The 15,592-nt window shown below is 38.3% G+C and overlaps 1 protein-coding gene across 3 annotated transcripts in view; it reads right to left on the bottom strand.

Annotated features, from left to right (window-relative positions):
- Positions 1–1,857: 1,857 nt before the first annotated feature.
- The window catches only part of kcnh8 (potassium voltage-gated channel, subfamily H (eag-related), member 8), a 46,128-nt gene continuing 32,393 nt past the window's right edge, over positions 1,858–15,592 (bottom strand). For all 3 annotated transcript variants that reach the window (XM_057354205.1, XM_057354204.1, XM_057354208.1), the window contains 7 exons: positions 14,808–15,007; positions 12,095–12,344; positions 8,995–9,209; positions 7,196–7,413; positions 6,966–7,081; positions 6,194–6,249; positions 1,858–3,175 (listed from right to left, as the gene is read on the bottom strand). In XM_057354205.1, coding sequence (XP_057210188.1) covers positions 2,672–3,175; positions 6,194–6,249; positions 6,966–7,081; positions 7,196–7,413; positions 8,995–9,209; positions 12,095–12,344; positions 14,808–15,007 — 1,559 coding nt within the window. In that variant the 3' untranslated portion in view covers positions 1,858–2,671. The remainder of the gene's footprint in view (positions 3,176–6,193; positions 6,250–6,965; positions 7,082–7,195; positions 7,414–8,994; positions 9,210–12,094; positions 12,345–14,807; positions 15,008–15,592) is intronic.

Consider the following 15,592-nt stretch of genomic DNA (forward strand, 5'->3'; position numbering starts at 1 on the left):
TGTACAACAATACAAAGTGACAAGATTGCACTTCAGTGGGTGACTCGGACTGGACAAGGCAAAGTTGGCCTCAAAAATGCAATCTTTCCTCATGCTTGACTATTACATACTTGCATTTTATATTTCATAAATTTGCAAAACAAGGTCAAAACCCTCTGCAAAGCTATTATTTGGGCACTCTTGCAACTACATAAAACTAAGCAAACAGGTAGAGCATATTTACACTCCACAAGAGTTATCTGTCAACATTACAGGAGAAAGTCTGTTAATAGGCACTAAGGAACAGAATAACGTATCGCTGCTGTCCTTGGGAAACCTCGTATCTCCATATCTCAGGATCTTTTTTGCTATCAATCATTGTTAGTCACCCTTTATGTTTGTTAGTTGTTTTTGCAAATACAGTGAGGGAAATAATTATTTGATCCCCTGCTGATTTTGTAAGTTTGCCTGCTTACAAAGAAATGAAGGGTCTATCATTTTTATGGTGGGTTTATTTTAACTGATAGAGACAGAATATTTTTTAAAAATCAGGGGAAAAATGTTATATAAAGGTTATAAATTGATTTGCATTTCAGTCAGTGAAAAAAGTATTTGATCCCCGAGAAAACATAACTTTGTACTTGGTGGAGAAACCCTTGTTGGCAAGCACAGAGGTCAGACATTTCTGATAGTTGGTCAGACTATGTCCACTCCTCTGTCAATCTTTAAGGTTTCTTGGCTGTCGCTCACAGATTTTCTATAGGACTAGGGTCTAGAGACTGGCTAGGACATTTACTGTGCTTCTCCTTAAGCCACTCTTTGGTTGTCTTGGCAATATGTTTTGGGTCTTTGTCATGTTAAAGGCTCATCCACGACCCATCTTTAGTTATCTAGTTAAGGGGAGTAGGTTCTTGTCCAAGATTTTTTGGTACACTGGCCTGTCCCTCAGCCCCTCAATGCGGTGAAGTCACCCTGTACCCGTAGCAGAGATAAAAAGCTCTAAAGCATAATGTTTCCAACACTGTGCTTCTCTGTAGGGATGGTGTTCTTGGGCTCATAGTCAGCATTTCTCTCCCTCCGAAAACAGGAGTCAATTTTGGTCTCACGGCACTTTCTCCAAAGCCTTTTCTGAATCATTTTGATGTTCATTGTCAAACTTCAGACGAGCCAGACGGGTCTTCTTGGGCAGGAGGACCATGCGGGTGCTTCAGGATTTCAATCTATTGTGGCATAGGGTGTTACCAATGGTTTTCTTGCTAACTGTGGTCCCAACTGTCTTGAAATCATTAACAAGCTTCTTCCGTGTAGTTCTGGGCTGATCTGTAACCTTTCTCATGATCATCTTTACCCCATTGGGGAAATCTTGCAGGGAGCTCCAGACCAAGGGCAATTGATAGTTATTTAGTATTTCTTCTATTTCCAAATAATCGCACCAACAGTTGTCTCCTTCTCACCAACAGTTGTCTCCTTCTCACCAAGCTTCTGTCTGTAGCCTATTCAAGGTTTGTGCAGGTCTCCAATCTTGTCCCTGACATCCTTTGAAATCTATTTGGTCTGGACCATGGTGGTGGAGAGTTTGAAATGGAAGATACAGATTCTGTTGGCAGGCATCTTTTATATACATAACAAGCTGATTTAGGAGTACTTTCTTAAAGTGACAGGACTAATCTGTGGTCCATATAGGCACATAACCAAACTGTGGAGCCAGAATTCTTGCTAGTTGGTAGGGGAGCAAATACTTATTTTACTGACTGAAATGCAAATCAATTTATAACCTTTATATAACATTTTTTCCCCTGATTTTTTATATTCTGTCTCTATCAGTTAAAATAAACCCACCATAAAAATTATACACCCTTCATTTCTTTGTAAGCAGGCAAACTTACAAAATCAGCAGGGGATCAAATAATTATTTCCCTCACTGTATCTAACTGGTAAAAAGTATTAAAAAGTGCTTGTCAACTTTGACAATACAGCATTTAATCATTTTAAAATGTACAGTGTTTTTTCTGTTTCCTAAAAAACAGCACTTGTGGACATCCGAGGTTTTGAAAGGACAGCGATGATATTGATTCAAACTGTTTTTGTAATTTGAGGTACGTTGCACAATGTCGGAACCTGTGGTCAGTCAATCTAAAAATGAATCGTCCCCATGCATTGAACTTATATTTATAAGCATGCATTTGACTGTAAATATGTTAGACAAGCAGCAAAACCACACATTTTTGTGTATAAATCAAAGGGCTTGCTTAGAAAGTTCTCATTTCACTTATTTAGAGGTTTAACGTCCAGACACTTCAGTAGAACAGATAACCTGCAGTACGTCTTGCCTCTTTTCGCTGAAATAAAAGCATAAAATTGGAGTTTATTCAGTATTCTGTTTCTAAAAAACATTTCTGAGGGATTAACATCTAGAAGGGACACAATGAACATCAGATTAATGAACATCTCTGCCGTTGAGAAACCAGCTCTTCTGGTAAGAGATATCCCTTTAGTTTCTAACACCGAAAGACATGCCTTCAGAAAGATTATCTTAAAAACTGAGATGGTAAACATGTATATCCCCAAAGGAAACATGCTCTGTGGCTTTGGCGGCGAGTGTATCACTCATCTTATCAGTCCAGTCCTGAGTCCAGGTCAACACACCGTATCCACTAGAATGTCCACACGATTCCCTTTTAAAGGTTGATTGCTACAAGCCCAGAGACCTGATATCCTGCCCGTCCCCCAATGATGTTTGTCCAGCTCTGGGTAATGTCCCAGGGTTGTACAAAATGTGTCGGTGATGATCCAGAATGGGTGTTTCCAAACTCTGCGATCGGGTCCGAGCGACTGCGCTGTGGTAGGCCAGTAAGGGCTCTTTGGATCTGTCCGTATGGGGGGAAGCTGAAAGCGCGACAGGAAAAGATCCAGCCGAGGAGCCAGGAGAGAGGGTGGGGCGCTGCAGTTCTTGCGGTCTGACTGAAAGCGACGTTAGTCCTCCTGGACATATCCCAGGGTGCATTGGTGAAGGAAAGGGTGGGCTGGCCCAGGAGGAACCCTGTCCCTGGAACGGGACGTGAGGAGAGGGACGTCCCGAGGTAAACGTTGATGTACAGACACCTGGTGTTTGAGAGGCCATCATAGATTCAATGAGAAAAGCAAGACTGCGCATGACTCGTCCTAGCTCGGCCACTTCTCTTCCTAGAGAGTTCACCTGTAACACATTTTAAACAGGTGTCACTTGCATTCAAGCTTTTGAAGAAATCACATTGGTGTTCATAGATCTGAAAAATAAATAATACAAGTTTTTTGTTTAATGGAAATATTAGTTCATGTTTAAATTAAACGGTTGCATATTTTAAGTGAGTATGCCATCATTTTCGATTACAATCCACATTGATATTATGGTATGTAGGGCAGTGCACATGATACATTTGCGTTGTATTGTATGAATAATGTTTCCTAGCACATGGTTAATAAAACAAAGTCAGAATTAAGAATGCCAGCTTGGCTGTAAAAATGGGGTGAATTATAAATACTGTACTGTGCTCTTTCTTCACAAGGCTAAATCAATACATGTATATAATTGCATTTATATATATCATTTGACAATTTTATACTTTATTTTAATTATTTAAATGTTACATAAATATTTTAAAAGATTTTTACATTATTTTTAAGTTTTGTTTCTTTAAAATCAAGACTTTTAAGAGTGTACTATTGTTGTATTTTATTTAAAAATAAATCAGGTCATTCCACATTACAAGCAGACGTTTTCTTTGTCTATTTAAAGTCAAAAAGTCACAAAACAACATGAAAGCTAGTAAATGTTTTTGGGTGAGCAAGTTATGGTTTATTAATCACATTTGTGTGCTTTGCTTGGCCAACATCTTTCATTTTACAAATCTATATTTCCTAGAGTATATGTGACCCTGGACAACAAAACCAGTCTTATGGGTCAATTTTTCGAAATTTAGATTTTTACATAATGTGAAAGCTGAATAAATAAACTTTCTGTAGATATATGAGTTGTTAGAATAGGACAATATCTGGCTGAGATACAACCGTTTAAAACTGAGGAATCTGAGAGCGCAAAAAAATCAAAATATTGAGAATATTGCCTTTGAAGTTGTTAATCAAGGGCACTGTGGCAGACCATCCACTAACAAAAATAAAGTTTTTATATATTTAAGGAAGGAAATTTACAAAATATCTTCATGGAACATGATCTTTACTTAATATCCTAATGATTTTTGGCATAAAAGAAAAATCGATAATTTTGACCCACACAATGTATTTTTGTCTTTTACAAAAAATGTTCCCGTGCTACTTAAGACTGGTTTTGTGATCCAGGGTCACATATTAAAACATGCTCAAGTCATTTCAAAAGAGCTGTAACAACCAAAAATAGCAAGACAGCATATTAAAAGAGTTTCCCACAGCACCGGAAGAGCTTAAACAGCCATTGGTCGTCCCATTGCACTCACCCATCTGTCTCTGTCTGCTAGAGCCAAAGCTGATTTCAGGTGAAACTGAGGTCTTATTTACTTATTCCTATGAGACATCATTGTACGTTGCCGACTATTAATATTTAGTTATTTTTTATTTAGGATTTTTGACATGGAATTGATTCAGGATATGATTCATATTTTCTTAATTTTTTTCAGTGACTCTTTTACAAGGTACTAATAACAAAGCTACTTCTTTAAAAAAACGATTATGTTACAACACAAACTAGTCACTGTAAAAAACTGTTCTGAAGCTATAAAAGGGGGCAGTGTTTTTATACTCCTTTTCCATATATAACGTCATTTATTATTAAATTCAAGCCATTTTGTGTCACAGAAATGAAGGTTTTTGAATGAAAGAATGAATAATTTAGAAATCTTAATTAGACATCATTAAACTTGAACATAAATGTTACTGCTAGTAATGCCTATGAGTCCTTGAGACCAACCAGTACAGTAAACTGGGCTTATGACTCAAAATGACGTTAAAAATAGAAATGCAGTTTTTTTGGAAACGCATTCAGACAACTATAAATCTTATAGTAATATTTTATAATGCAACTAAACTTTGGTTAGACTTAATTTAATTTAGATTCTTAATTCGTCTCATTTTGCTGAACTGTGTATCTTCTGATTTAAACACACAGTTCTCTAAACCACACTCTTAAAAATAAAGGTGCTTAAAAGGTTCTTCACAGCAATGCTAGTCCATAAGAGTGCACGTCCACTGGAATCTTAGACTGATCTTTTTTGTGATGGTCCAGAACATGGCACAGATGATCCAGACTCAGATGGGCAAAGATTTGGCAGCTACCCCCAGAATCGCGCCAGCAAGTGCTAATACCAAATAATGAGTATAATTGGGTAACGATCCATAAATGCCATCAGAGGCAGCGAGGTACAAGAAAACAGCTCATAACAGGAAAGAGACAACAGGAAGAGAGCCCTCAACCTCCTGGTGGTCCGAACCAAGCATGGATTACAACAAAATCACGCTGAGAGGCCAGCTGTCGAAAATGTATAGTCAAGTACAGGACAGAGTGAGTGAGTGAACAAGCGAGAGAAAGAGAGCAGCGGGGCATTCCTCTCACGACATCACCTGTCAAAAGCTATGGACTGAAATTCAAAACTGTCACATGGATTTAAATCCAATACACATCAAAACTATGCTATACTCAACTGCTTTTCAGTTTCCAGAAATTCAGCACTAGTAAATAGTTCTGCACAATTCGGTGGAAAATACATCAAAATCTGATACATGACAGTGAGACTTCCAACAATTTTTTTGTGGATTTGTAGTGAAAACAAAGTGAAACTCCATCCACAAATCATTCACTTCCTCTGAGTTTACGTTGAATTGCATGTAATGATAAACCTACAGTATGTGGGAAGCCACAGTGAGCACTAGAGAGGGTTCAAGGGCATTTGGTGAAGCTCTTTCATCATCATGGGGCCAGCCCTACTTTCTTCATCTAATGAGTTTTATGTCCTCTAGTGTTTGAATAACAACCCCTCTTCTCTCTTGCAGCAGCTTGCCATATGGCTTGTGGGTATCTGACACCAGGAGCTCACCTGAACCGAGCTGGCTCAGTACTTACATTTACCACTATCACCCATATTCAGAGGGATGGCTTTTTAAAAAGAGAAAGCTTAGACCCTCACTTAACTTACATTAGAAAAATGAGAATAAGCCTTTCAGTTATCAAGTCATAAATTGACTGTACCTCTTGGTTGAGGTGTCGTAACTGTCCTCTGGTCTCCTCTGATTTTGCTGCTAAATCTACAGAGAAAAAACAGTTCGGTCAAACTGTCTTAAAAGAAGAGTTTAACCAGAAAAAAAAATTCTGTCGTCATTTACTCACACTAATGACATTTAAAACAAGATGTAATTTTTTTCGGTCACGCAACACAAAATAAATAAAACAGACTGTAATTCACCCTGCCAAGCTTCGAAAAAAATCCTGCATGTGTTATATTCAAAGATTTCTGAGGTTACATGAGAGTTTTGTGTGTATAACATCAATTAAACACATGAAAGTTATTGTACAAAAGCTTTTAAAATTTTTGGATGAGTAAATGACGACAGAATTGACTTTGGGGGGGCTAAAAAAACAACCTTTACAATAATAAAACATGCAAAAATGAGCAATAATAAATATAAGAAATATTGTTACGTTATGTTTCATTGTGACAAACGTTTCCACAAGATCTCATTGTGCCTTTAAAAACGATTATTAACTAAAACTAAAACCATTGAAACATTTCTGTTTAATTGAAAGAAAAAATAAATTCATGACTGTTGTTTGTAAAAACTTAAAAATAGATTTAAAATTAGACAGTCAATAAACTATAGTACGTCTAAGGTATGGCAATAAAATTATTGATAATAAAACAACAAAATTGCTAAAGACTAAATTTAACACATAACCGCAAACATAAAAATAAATGCTATTTGAAAACATCAATAAAACCTGTAAAACTGTCCCATTTACACACCTGCAGCACTTGTGGTAGTATTAGCTGGAGTACTGATGGTGTGCTGGTGACCAGAGGAAAATATGAACGTATGGGAATTTTCTGCACCACCGTTGTCCTCGGTTCCGTCTACAACCCTGAACACACATAAAAACAACTCTACTCTTACCCATAATGCATCAGTGAGCAAGTTTGTTGAAATAAATGCATATATCTGTGTCTTAACAGACTGTCATGTGGTGTATACAGACCTTGGACTGAGATTTGCGAGGTCAGGCTTTGGAACAGTGGTGTGCTGAATGTGGAGCTTTTTGCTGGTTTTGGCATCGTTTTTCTGTGTGTAGGTTTTTTGTTTGGTTCCACCGCTGAGATATTGGTTCTGTTCATCCTCTTCGTCATCCAGCTCGTCTGGCTGCTCAGCTATTGGTGGATAGCACTGGATCACGTCTCCGTTTCCCCGTCCCTCCAACTGTGATTGGACAGAGGTGCTGTTATTCTCAAATAAACTGAAGTGTGAGGCAAAATGAATTAAGATGACTGGATGCCTCAGCATAAAAATGATGACTTTATTATTAACAATGAAACAGACAGGTTTAAGAAAGCACAGGTCATTTGACAGTGCTTGTTCACGTCGACTTTGAGAAATTATAGACCACTTCACAAGATGTAAACAACGGTCCTGAAGCACTTCCAGTTTTATTTTTATTTATTTCAGATATTTACCATTTCAAGTGGGTTATACATATTCTGTTGATTGCATTTTGCTCAAATGTTTGTGAAGTGTTAAAAGTTACGCCATTCGAAGTGGTCTATAACCATTTTTTCTTAATTATTGAAGATGCCGCCTGTAGATATGAAATAGACATTTTGTCTCTCTAGTAAGCCATTTCAAAAATGTTCGTTATTTTTTCCATTTAACTCACATGTGGATTCAGACTTTTAAACCCTGCTGTATACATGCGAACACAGTTACACACATTCCCTCAAGGACCAATTAAATAAAAGCACGTAAGAGCAAAAAAATGCCAAACAATGTCCTTCTGTAAAACTCATGTTAAGGTCACAGTCACCTGACCTTTGACCTCACTTTGATAATACCATATAATGATCTTTAACCTGTAGTCATACAGAGAGACGCTGAAGCGTTTCTAGTCAATTATGGTTCTCGTAATGAATTTTGCATCTTTACATCTCGCTGTTCTCACAAACATTGCCAATTACACAGCAAAACTCGGATGGAAATAACAATATCCATTTATAGAACGCTTTAAATGTCAGTCGCCGAAAGGTGCCGCAGAAGTCAAGAGGTAAAACAAAGCTAACGCCAGGGTATTCCCCCGTCTCGCACGCTTTCAATCTCGCTCTCCTCCCTCCTTCTATATATATATATACCTGATTAATTACACTTTTCTCAGAGTAATTTGGTCATTTTCCCTCTTGAATAATTGAGCTCTCTCCACTGTAATTGAAAGAGCGGCGGTTTCCTAAAGCAGTCAGTCATCCGCCACTTCAATAACCTCCGAAAAGCCCTCCTCCCCTCTCTCTCCACAACACGCTGTTCTCTTTCCTCCAGCTCCGCTCCCTCTCTGATTACTGCTTCAGGCATGGTAGGGCAGGGAATGAAGAAGATGATGATCATCGTCATCAATTTCTCCTTCTCTCTCCCTGCTGTTTCCGAGCTGTAGTGTTCTTAGCTTTCCTCATTAGGCAAATGAGGCGGGAGGAAGATCATTGTTAGGGAAATGAGCCCGGAGCTATTATAGTCAACACAGCAGTGTTAGTGGATAAGTGCAGAGTGATTGACAGGTGAGGAGGAGACGCACCTGCGTGTCCATGGTCTTGCTGGACATTCTGGATATCACCTGGAAAGTGCAGGTGCAGCAATTCAAATGGGCTCTGTGCAATTTCATTGAAAAACCTGATGGCATTCTGTAAACGTACCCGGCTCACTCTGATAAAGTCTTTTAAAACATGCTTTTCTCAAAAGAAAGACGTGCAACGCTTACAAACTCCTTAGAATAAACACCAGCTCAGTCGTGTGGAGACTTACGTGGCTCTCTTGACCTTCTCTCAGGTTGTAGGTGAGATCGTGTGTGATGTCTTGAACGAAGCGGTGGGAGTATTCAGGATACAGGTCGAGCACCTCGTACAGACCCCTCAGATTGATGCACTGCAAGTCGCAGTACGTCAGAGCCTTCACGTCAGCGTTCGTCTTTATGACAAGGTCACCCATGGACATGTTTGCGCCAATCAGGTCGCCCTTGCCTGGATGAGCACGCGAACCAAAAAGAAAACCACACAGACCATTATACATTTTTGTCTGTCACGTATCAAAAACCAAGTTTACACCCGGTATTAAAATATGTCCCGTGTGAGCCAATCACAAGATGAGACTTGTCACTGTTCACATTTTGGCAACAACTGTTTCAAATGTGTCTTTTGTTTTGTGCATACGTAACATTTTATAATCGGATGGTCATTTTCGTTTGAAGCAAAACATAAACAGCACAATCTAAAACTTGCGTAATGGATGACTGACAGGTTCGCAGGTTTTTCAGTTTGCATTAGGATGGATATGCATAAGCATTTTAAACCTTTCAAAACCTCCAGATGACCAGAAATAAATGTTAAAGGGGTCATATGGCGCAAATACAGGTACGTGTTTTTCTGTGTCTTTGGTGTGTTATAAGTTGCCCATGCATGTATTAGACACGTAAAATGCAAAAATTAAAGTGTCAGAACAAAAGATGCATTCTATCTAAAAGCGAATGCTCACCCAGACCTGCCTGAAACGCCTCGTGTAGCCACACCCCCACAAATCTACGTCATGTATAGGCAAGTAAGATGGGCGTACCTGTCAGTACAATTGCTTTGCAACCTGACGTTCCAAATATGGTAAGAGGCGTTACATTTCCATCACACGCTTGCAGTATTCGACCAATCACTACGCACTGGTTAACTGGCCAATCATAGCACACCTCGCTTTTCAGAGCGATGGTCTTTGTAAAAAATCCACGCATTTCAGAGAGGCGGGTCAAAGAGGAGATACAAACATGCACGGTATGTGGAAAATACAGTGTTTTTGAACCTTAAATCGTGCTTACACATTGCATTACATCTAAAACAAACAATAATATTCGTTTTAGCCGTGTCATTTGACACCTTTAATTTGAGATTTCAACAAGAAAACATATGCATATGTACATAATTGCATACTACATACAGTATACTGTATATATAAACATATATTGCACAGCACCTGCACTTTACATGGACACTTCCCCACTCCCCTACACTATTTATATTTACATATTGTTTATATATAGTTTAACCTTCCTTCCTTTCCTATCTCTTTTTATACTCTATTCGGACAGTCAAAAAAGCATTTCACTGCATGTTGTACTATGTATGATTTTGCATGTGATGAATAAACTTTGAACTTTGAACATACACATAAAAACTAGCACAACTCAAGCTTCAGTAGAATTCAATGACAGAGAGTCCTTCCTCTGTCAGCGGGATTGTGAAGGGTGAGAAAGATGGAGTGTTTTTCCCTGTCAGAATTCTTATAGTGATAACACAAACACACACACAGGCAGGACCAACAGGAAGATGGAGATTGTATTTTTTTCACACATTTGCTGTCTGATGAGCCTGCTGTGTGTGTGAAGTCTCACAGAGAGAGTGACCCTTCACATTGAGCTGCTTGTACCCTATGAACATACAGCCCCTCAGAACCAGACTCACTTTTATTAATCAAAGTTTTCACATAATGAGAGGCCGTCGTGTTTTTCTTAATAACTGTTCATTAATATTTGCGCTGTGAAACTAGCGTGAGAAAATCTACAGAACCCCCAGGGGTCCCCAGAAATTTTCAGATAAATAAAAAGACAAACCCTAAATTGTAAAAGTCTACTGAACATTATAACTGTTTCATTTAGAAGTGTTCATATTTATTTCCAAGTGTTTACCTCTTCTTTCTTTCTAGATACTTTTCAGAATTGTATTTTAGGAAGGGGGTCCTCATAAACGGTCCTTCATATTTGGGGGTCCCTCACATCATAAAGTTAGTAAAATCCTGCAATATGCAATACCATAATGCTTAAAGTAAAAAATATATATTTCAAAACATTATATTTCTAAAATGCATAATATTTTTATTTCTATATTAAAAAATTAAAATGCAATACGATAATGCTTTAAGTGAAAAAAATATTTAAATGATATTAAAATATATTATATAAAATATTATATTAATATATTACATTTATAAAACTTAAATATATTTATATAATAAAATAAAAATGCAAAATGATAATTCTTAAAGTTTGAAAAAATCTATAACAATTTTATTACAAAATATTTGTAAAACTTTACATTTTTAAAACTAATTGATAAAAAATTATATTTAGAGTTACATAACCAACATAACCCTGCCCAAAAAACAGATCTCATTTACATATTTTTTGTTTCTGAAATAGTACTTTAACGTAACCTGCAGTCACTTCAACTGAATTGCTAAAATCTTGAATTATAACTGCAATACACTGTTATACAGCAGTGAATTATATTATATTATATATCATGCAGCACAAATGTCTGTCTGTGCAACAAATGTGCATATTTACAGACGAACTACGTTCATGTTCATATGCCCAGACAGTCAGTAGCAGTATAATTATTGTAATCATTCATTCACAAGTCTGCTGCGGTTTAGTCAGTTGAATGTACTGCTAACTCTGCCGGACCGGTTGCTGCACAGAGTAGATGCCGAAAAAGACGAGCTGCGTCGGGAAGGCAAAAGCTCGGGCTCGCGGGGTGAACCCTGAGAAGGACTAAACATAATTTAAAAAAATATGAAAACCATTAAGTTATTGCAAACCAGAGCAAATAAGCATATTGCGATTATTTAATATTTTTTATATATTTTGCAGCCTTACAGATATGTGCTTCCCAGCATGTCACTTTCACATGTGGCAGCCATATAATTTGTAAACTATAAACAAAAATGAACGCTGGCTGAGATCAGATTCTTTGTTTAGGCCTATTTCAGAGGCCTCATTACTTCAATAAACGTTGTAATTAATCAAGCAAATAATATAATACAGAAAACATCTAGCAGTCAGAATTGAGATGTTGTGAAAACTAACCGAGGATAGCTAGCACCATGTTGTCCTTCAGCACCTCCATAGAGCCAGAGCAGACGAAGAAAAGAGCTTGCAGAGCATCTCCTTGCCGCAGCAGATACTCGCCCGGCGCGCAGAACCAGGTCTTTATATGCAGGGAGAGAGAACGGAGACATCCGCGACTCAGAGAAGAGAAGACAGACAGCTCCAGGATTTCTTTATTTAGATGCATCGCGATGTCTGAACGCAACTCATCAGGAAAGTCCTTTAATAGCTGGAAAGGGTGAACAGGAAGGGAAGAAAAAAGAAAATGAAAGGGGGATGAATAAACAAAGACGATAAATAGAACAGACAAAGAAAGTTGAGGTTATCATTTATTTACACGTCCACCCGTATCCGTTTTTCTTTTGTGATCTTATGTAACAACATGTTAGATTGAATAAACTTGCATTACACTTACTGAGAGTGTCACGTTATACGTTTTTACCCTTAAAACAAAAACTGCCAGCTTTTCCATCCCTAATTCTTGCCCTCTGCCACCCTTCATCTGCTTAGTTCATCCATCCAGATTCACACATCCTTCATCCTGAGCGAAAGGCATCTACACACATCTCTCCCGTCTCCTGTCTTTCTCTCACTCCTGCTCTCCGGCCATCAGCCTCACTATCTATTATTTATTAGATTTTAAGATTCCATCTCATTTTTTACACTCTCTCGACTCTGGAATAATGTCCCGGACTCAAGGACAGGACACAAGAAGTTGCCGCCTCCTCAAACTGTCTATCTGCGCTTTACTTGCCTTACCAAGGCTATGTATGTTATTAAACCGGCATGAATTAATACAATTAAAAGCTTTCATCAAACCCTGAAGATGTCGCTTTGAAAGTTTAATACAACAATATTGTGCACCGTATATACCAATATGTAACACTACACAGTAAAATCGCCAGTGTTAAAAAAAGTCAAATTACCACGCACAGTGTTTATATAATCCACACTGTCAAAGTGTGGATTATGTAGAGAATTTAGCATAAACCAAATGGTCGGAGTCATTGAAAGAAGAGCCATCAACCCCCTTCACTCCCCTTTCTCCTGGTTTCTTGATACCATCATCAAAAGACCAGAGTCAAAACCTCTCACTGAGAGTTTTGATAACCTTTTGTTTCTCTGTTGGATATTTTACGACTCCTAAACTTCAAAGCGAAGGGGAGAAGTCTCTCGGTCTAATTTGAAACTTAACATATAAGGCTAACCAGAGAAACTTCTCTGACAAATCGGAACTTGTGTGATTCAACTGTCCTTTTCTATAAATATATCTAAATATCTAGGTTATATGTTGTCGCTCTTGCCATTTTAAATAATCTGTAATTGTTAAATGGGCAAGTTAATTCAGGATTTGTTCGTATTCGTACCGCAGAATGAATCATGACTTGATGCAATTCAAACCTTAGCATATTTGATATATAAATGTTTGTCTTTACAATTCCTCCTTGTTTACATATATTGTGTGACCATAGAACATTCTCTTTTCATTATGTTATAATTTGGAATGGTATTTTGTAAAGTTGCCAGGAGGTCATAAAGATGCAAATTAGCTGTTGAGTGGACAAAGAACCTCTTCCCTGCTCAACTCTGATTGGTCGATTCAAACTCAGGTGTGCATGCCCTCTCATGAAGTTAAATATCGAGCCTGCTCTGAAAAGACCCTCTTCCTCTCTTCTCTTCTGCTATACCTGCCTCCAAAACGTGTTTCGTGGCGTCTCTTCGGAGACTGCCCTTTTCACCCCACTGGGGGAAAAGAAGGAACAATGGACTTCTACTGCCACGTGGTTAAGCCAAGCAGCCGATCACGAGGCCCGCAACTTTCTGCAGGGCTGCCTTTTGAAACCTTTTGAACAATTCCATCTCTACACGCGCATACGGATATCGGTCCAGCACAGAGCTTGCAAGTATCCGTTTCTATTTATAGAATAGCTGCGTTAAGTCTGTGCCTCTTTGTTAAAGATGAATTTTATTGGTGTTCAGAAATGTTCTCTCTCTCTCTCTCTCTCTCTCTCTCTCTCTCTCTCTCTCTCTCTCTGCGCTTCCTAGCGTATTTGTGTTTCATGTATTTGTTTGTTTTATGCGATCGTCATTGTTTTGTTTACCATGTAGAGTAGAGTTTAATAAACAACCATATATTCAAGCTTGTGATGTCACGCTCACAAGCCTGGTCCCTTCTACTGTGTTTCGATTCGCTACCTTTGCTCTAAATCCTGTTTGGTAAAGTCACGTTACTTATGGCCATGAGATAATGTAAAGTATATAATATCATTGAGGCATTCGCTGGACGAATGCATACAAGTATTGTTATGCTTTATATTACTAATCAGAGACCGTAAAATATGTATATTTGATCACGATTATTATACATATTTTCCTTTGAGCTAAACTAATTCCTTGACTGAAATTGATGTTTTAAATAACTCATTTCATGGATGTGATCTTGAAAGATCTGGTGGAGAACCATATTTTGTGAGCTTTGCTCATCAATATAATAACGTTAGCTAAAACCGCTACAATTATATAAACACTGTGAGTGTTAATTTGACCTTTTTTAACACTGCCGATTTTGCTGTGTAGAGTTCAATACAAAAGGAGATGGTGAAGTTGGCTGATCTTGCACAGTGCAGCTGTGAGTTCTGCACCGTCTAATGATTTAGCTCAGCAGTGTATTACTCGGTGACACGGGGGTTACCTCATTAGAGTCGATGCCGTTGTTGACGGACCAGGTGGTCTGAAAGTATTCCAGCATGCGCTGTTTGAGGCTCTGGGGCAGGTGGTGCACACGGATGAAATCCTTCAGGTCTTTGGTGCGCGTGTGGTAAGAGGACCAGCGCGAGTACATGCGCTGGATGATGGCCGTCACATTACCGAAGACCAGAGCGTGCATCAACGCTGCCAAAGACACGATTTCACGCACATACTGTACATTAATACACAGAAGTACTATACGTGTAACTGAACATTTTGTAGGAGAAAGACAAACTGATTTTTTTATTAAATAGTGATAAATATACACATATACAAATGTTTGCCACTTACAAACAAAAGAGAAAGATTACAAAAAATGGCATAGATAGACAAAAATGATAGACAGACAGACAGCTGTAGATAGATGTAGACGGATAGATAGACAGACAGGCAGACAGATAGACAGCTGTAAATGGATGGATGGACGGACGTACGGACGGACAGACAGACAGACAGCTGTCGACAGACAGACAAACAGCTCGAGATGGACAGACAGACAGGCAGACAGGCAGCTGTAGATAGATGTAGATGGATAGATTGACAGACAGACAGCTGTAGATAGATAGATACCATAGATTCATAGATGGACAGACAGACAGACAGGCAGACAGACAGACAGACGGACAGACAGTAGTAGATAGATGTAGATGGATAGATTGGCAGACAGACAACTGTAGATAGATAGATACTGTAGATTCATAGATGGATTGACAGACAGACAGCTGTAGA

Source organism: Triplophysa rosa, linkage group LG16, assembly GCF_024868665.1.
Source record: "Triplophysa rosa linkage group LG16, Trosa_1v2, whole genome shotgun sequence".
Taxonomy (NCBI): Eukaryota; Metazoa; Chordata; class Actinopteri; order Cypriniformes; family Nemacheilidae; genus Triplophysa; species Triplophysa rosa.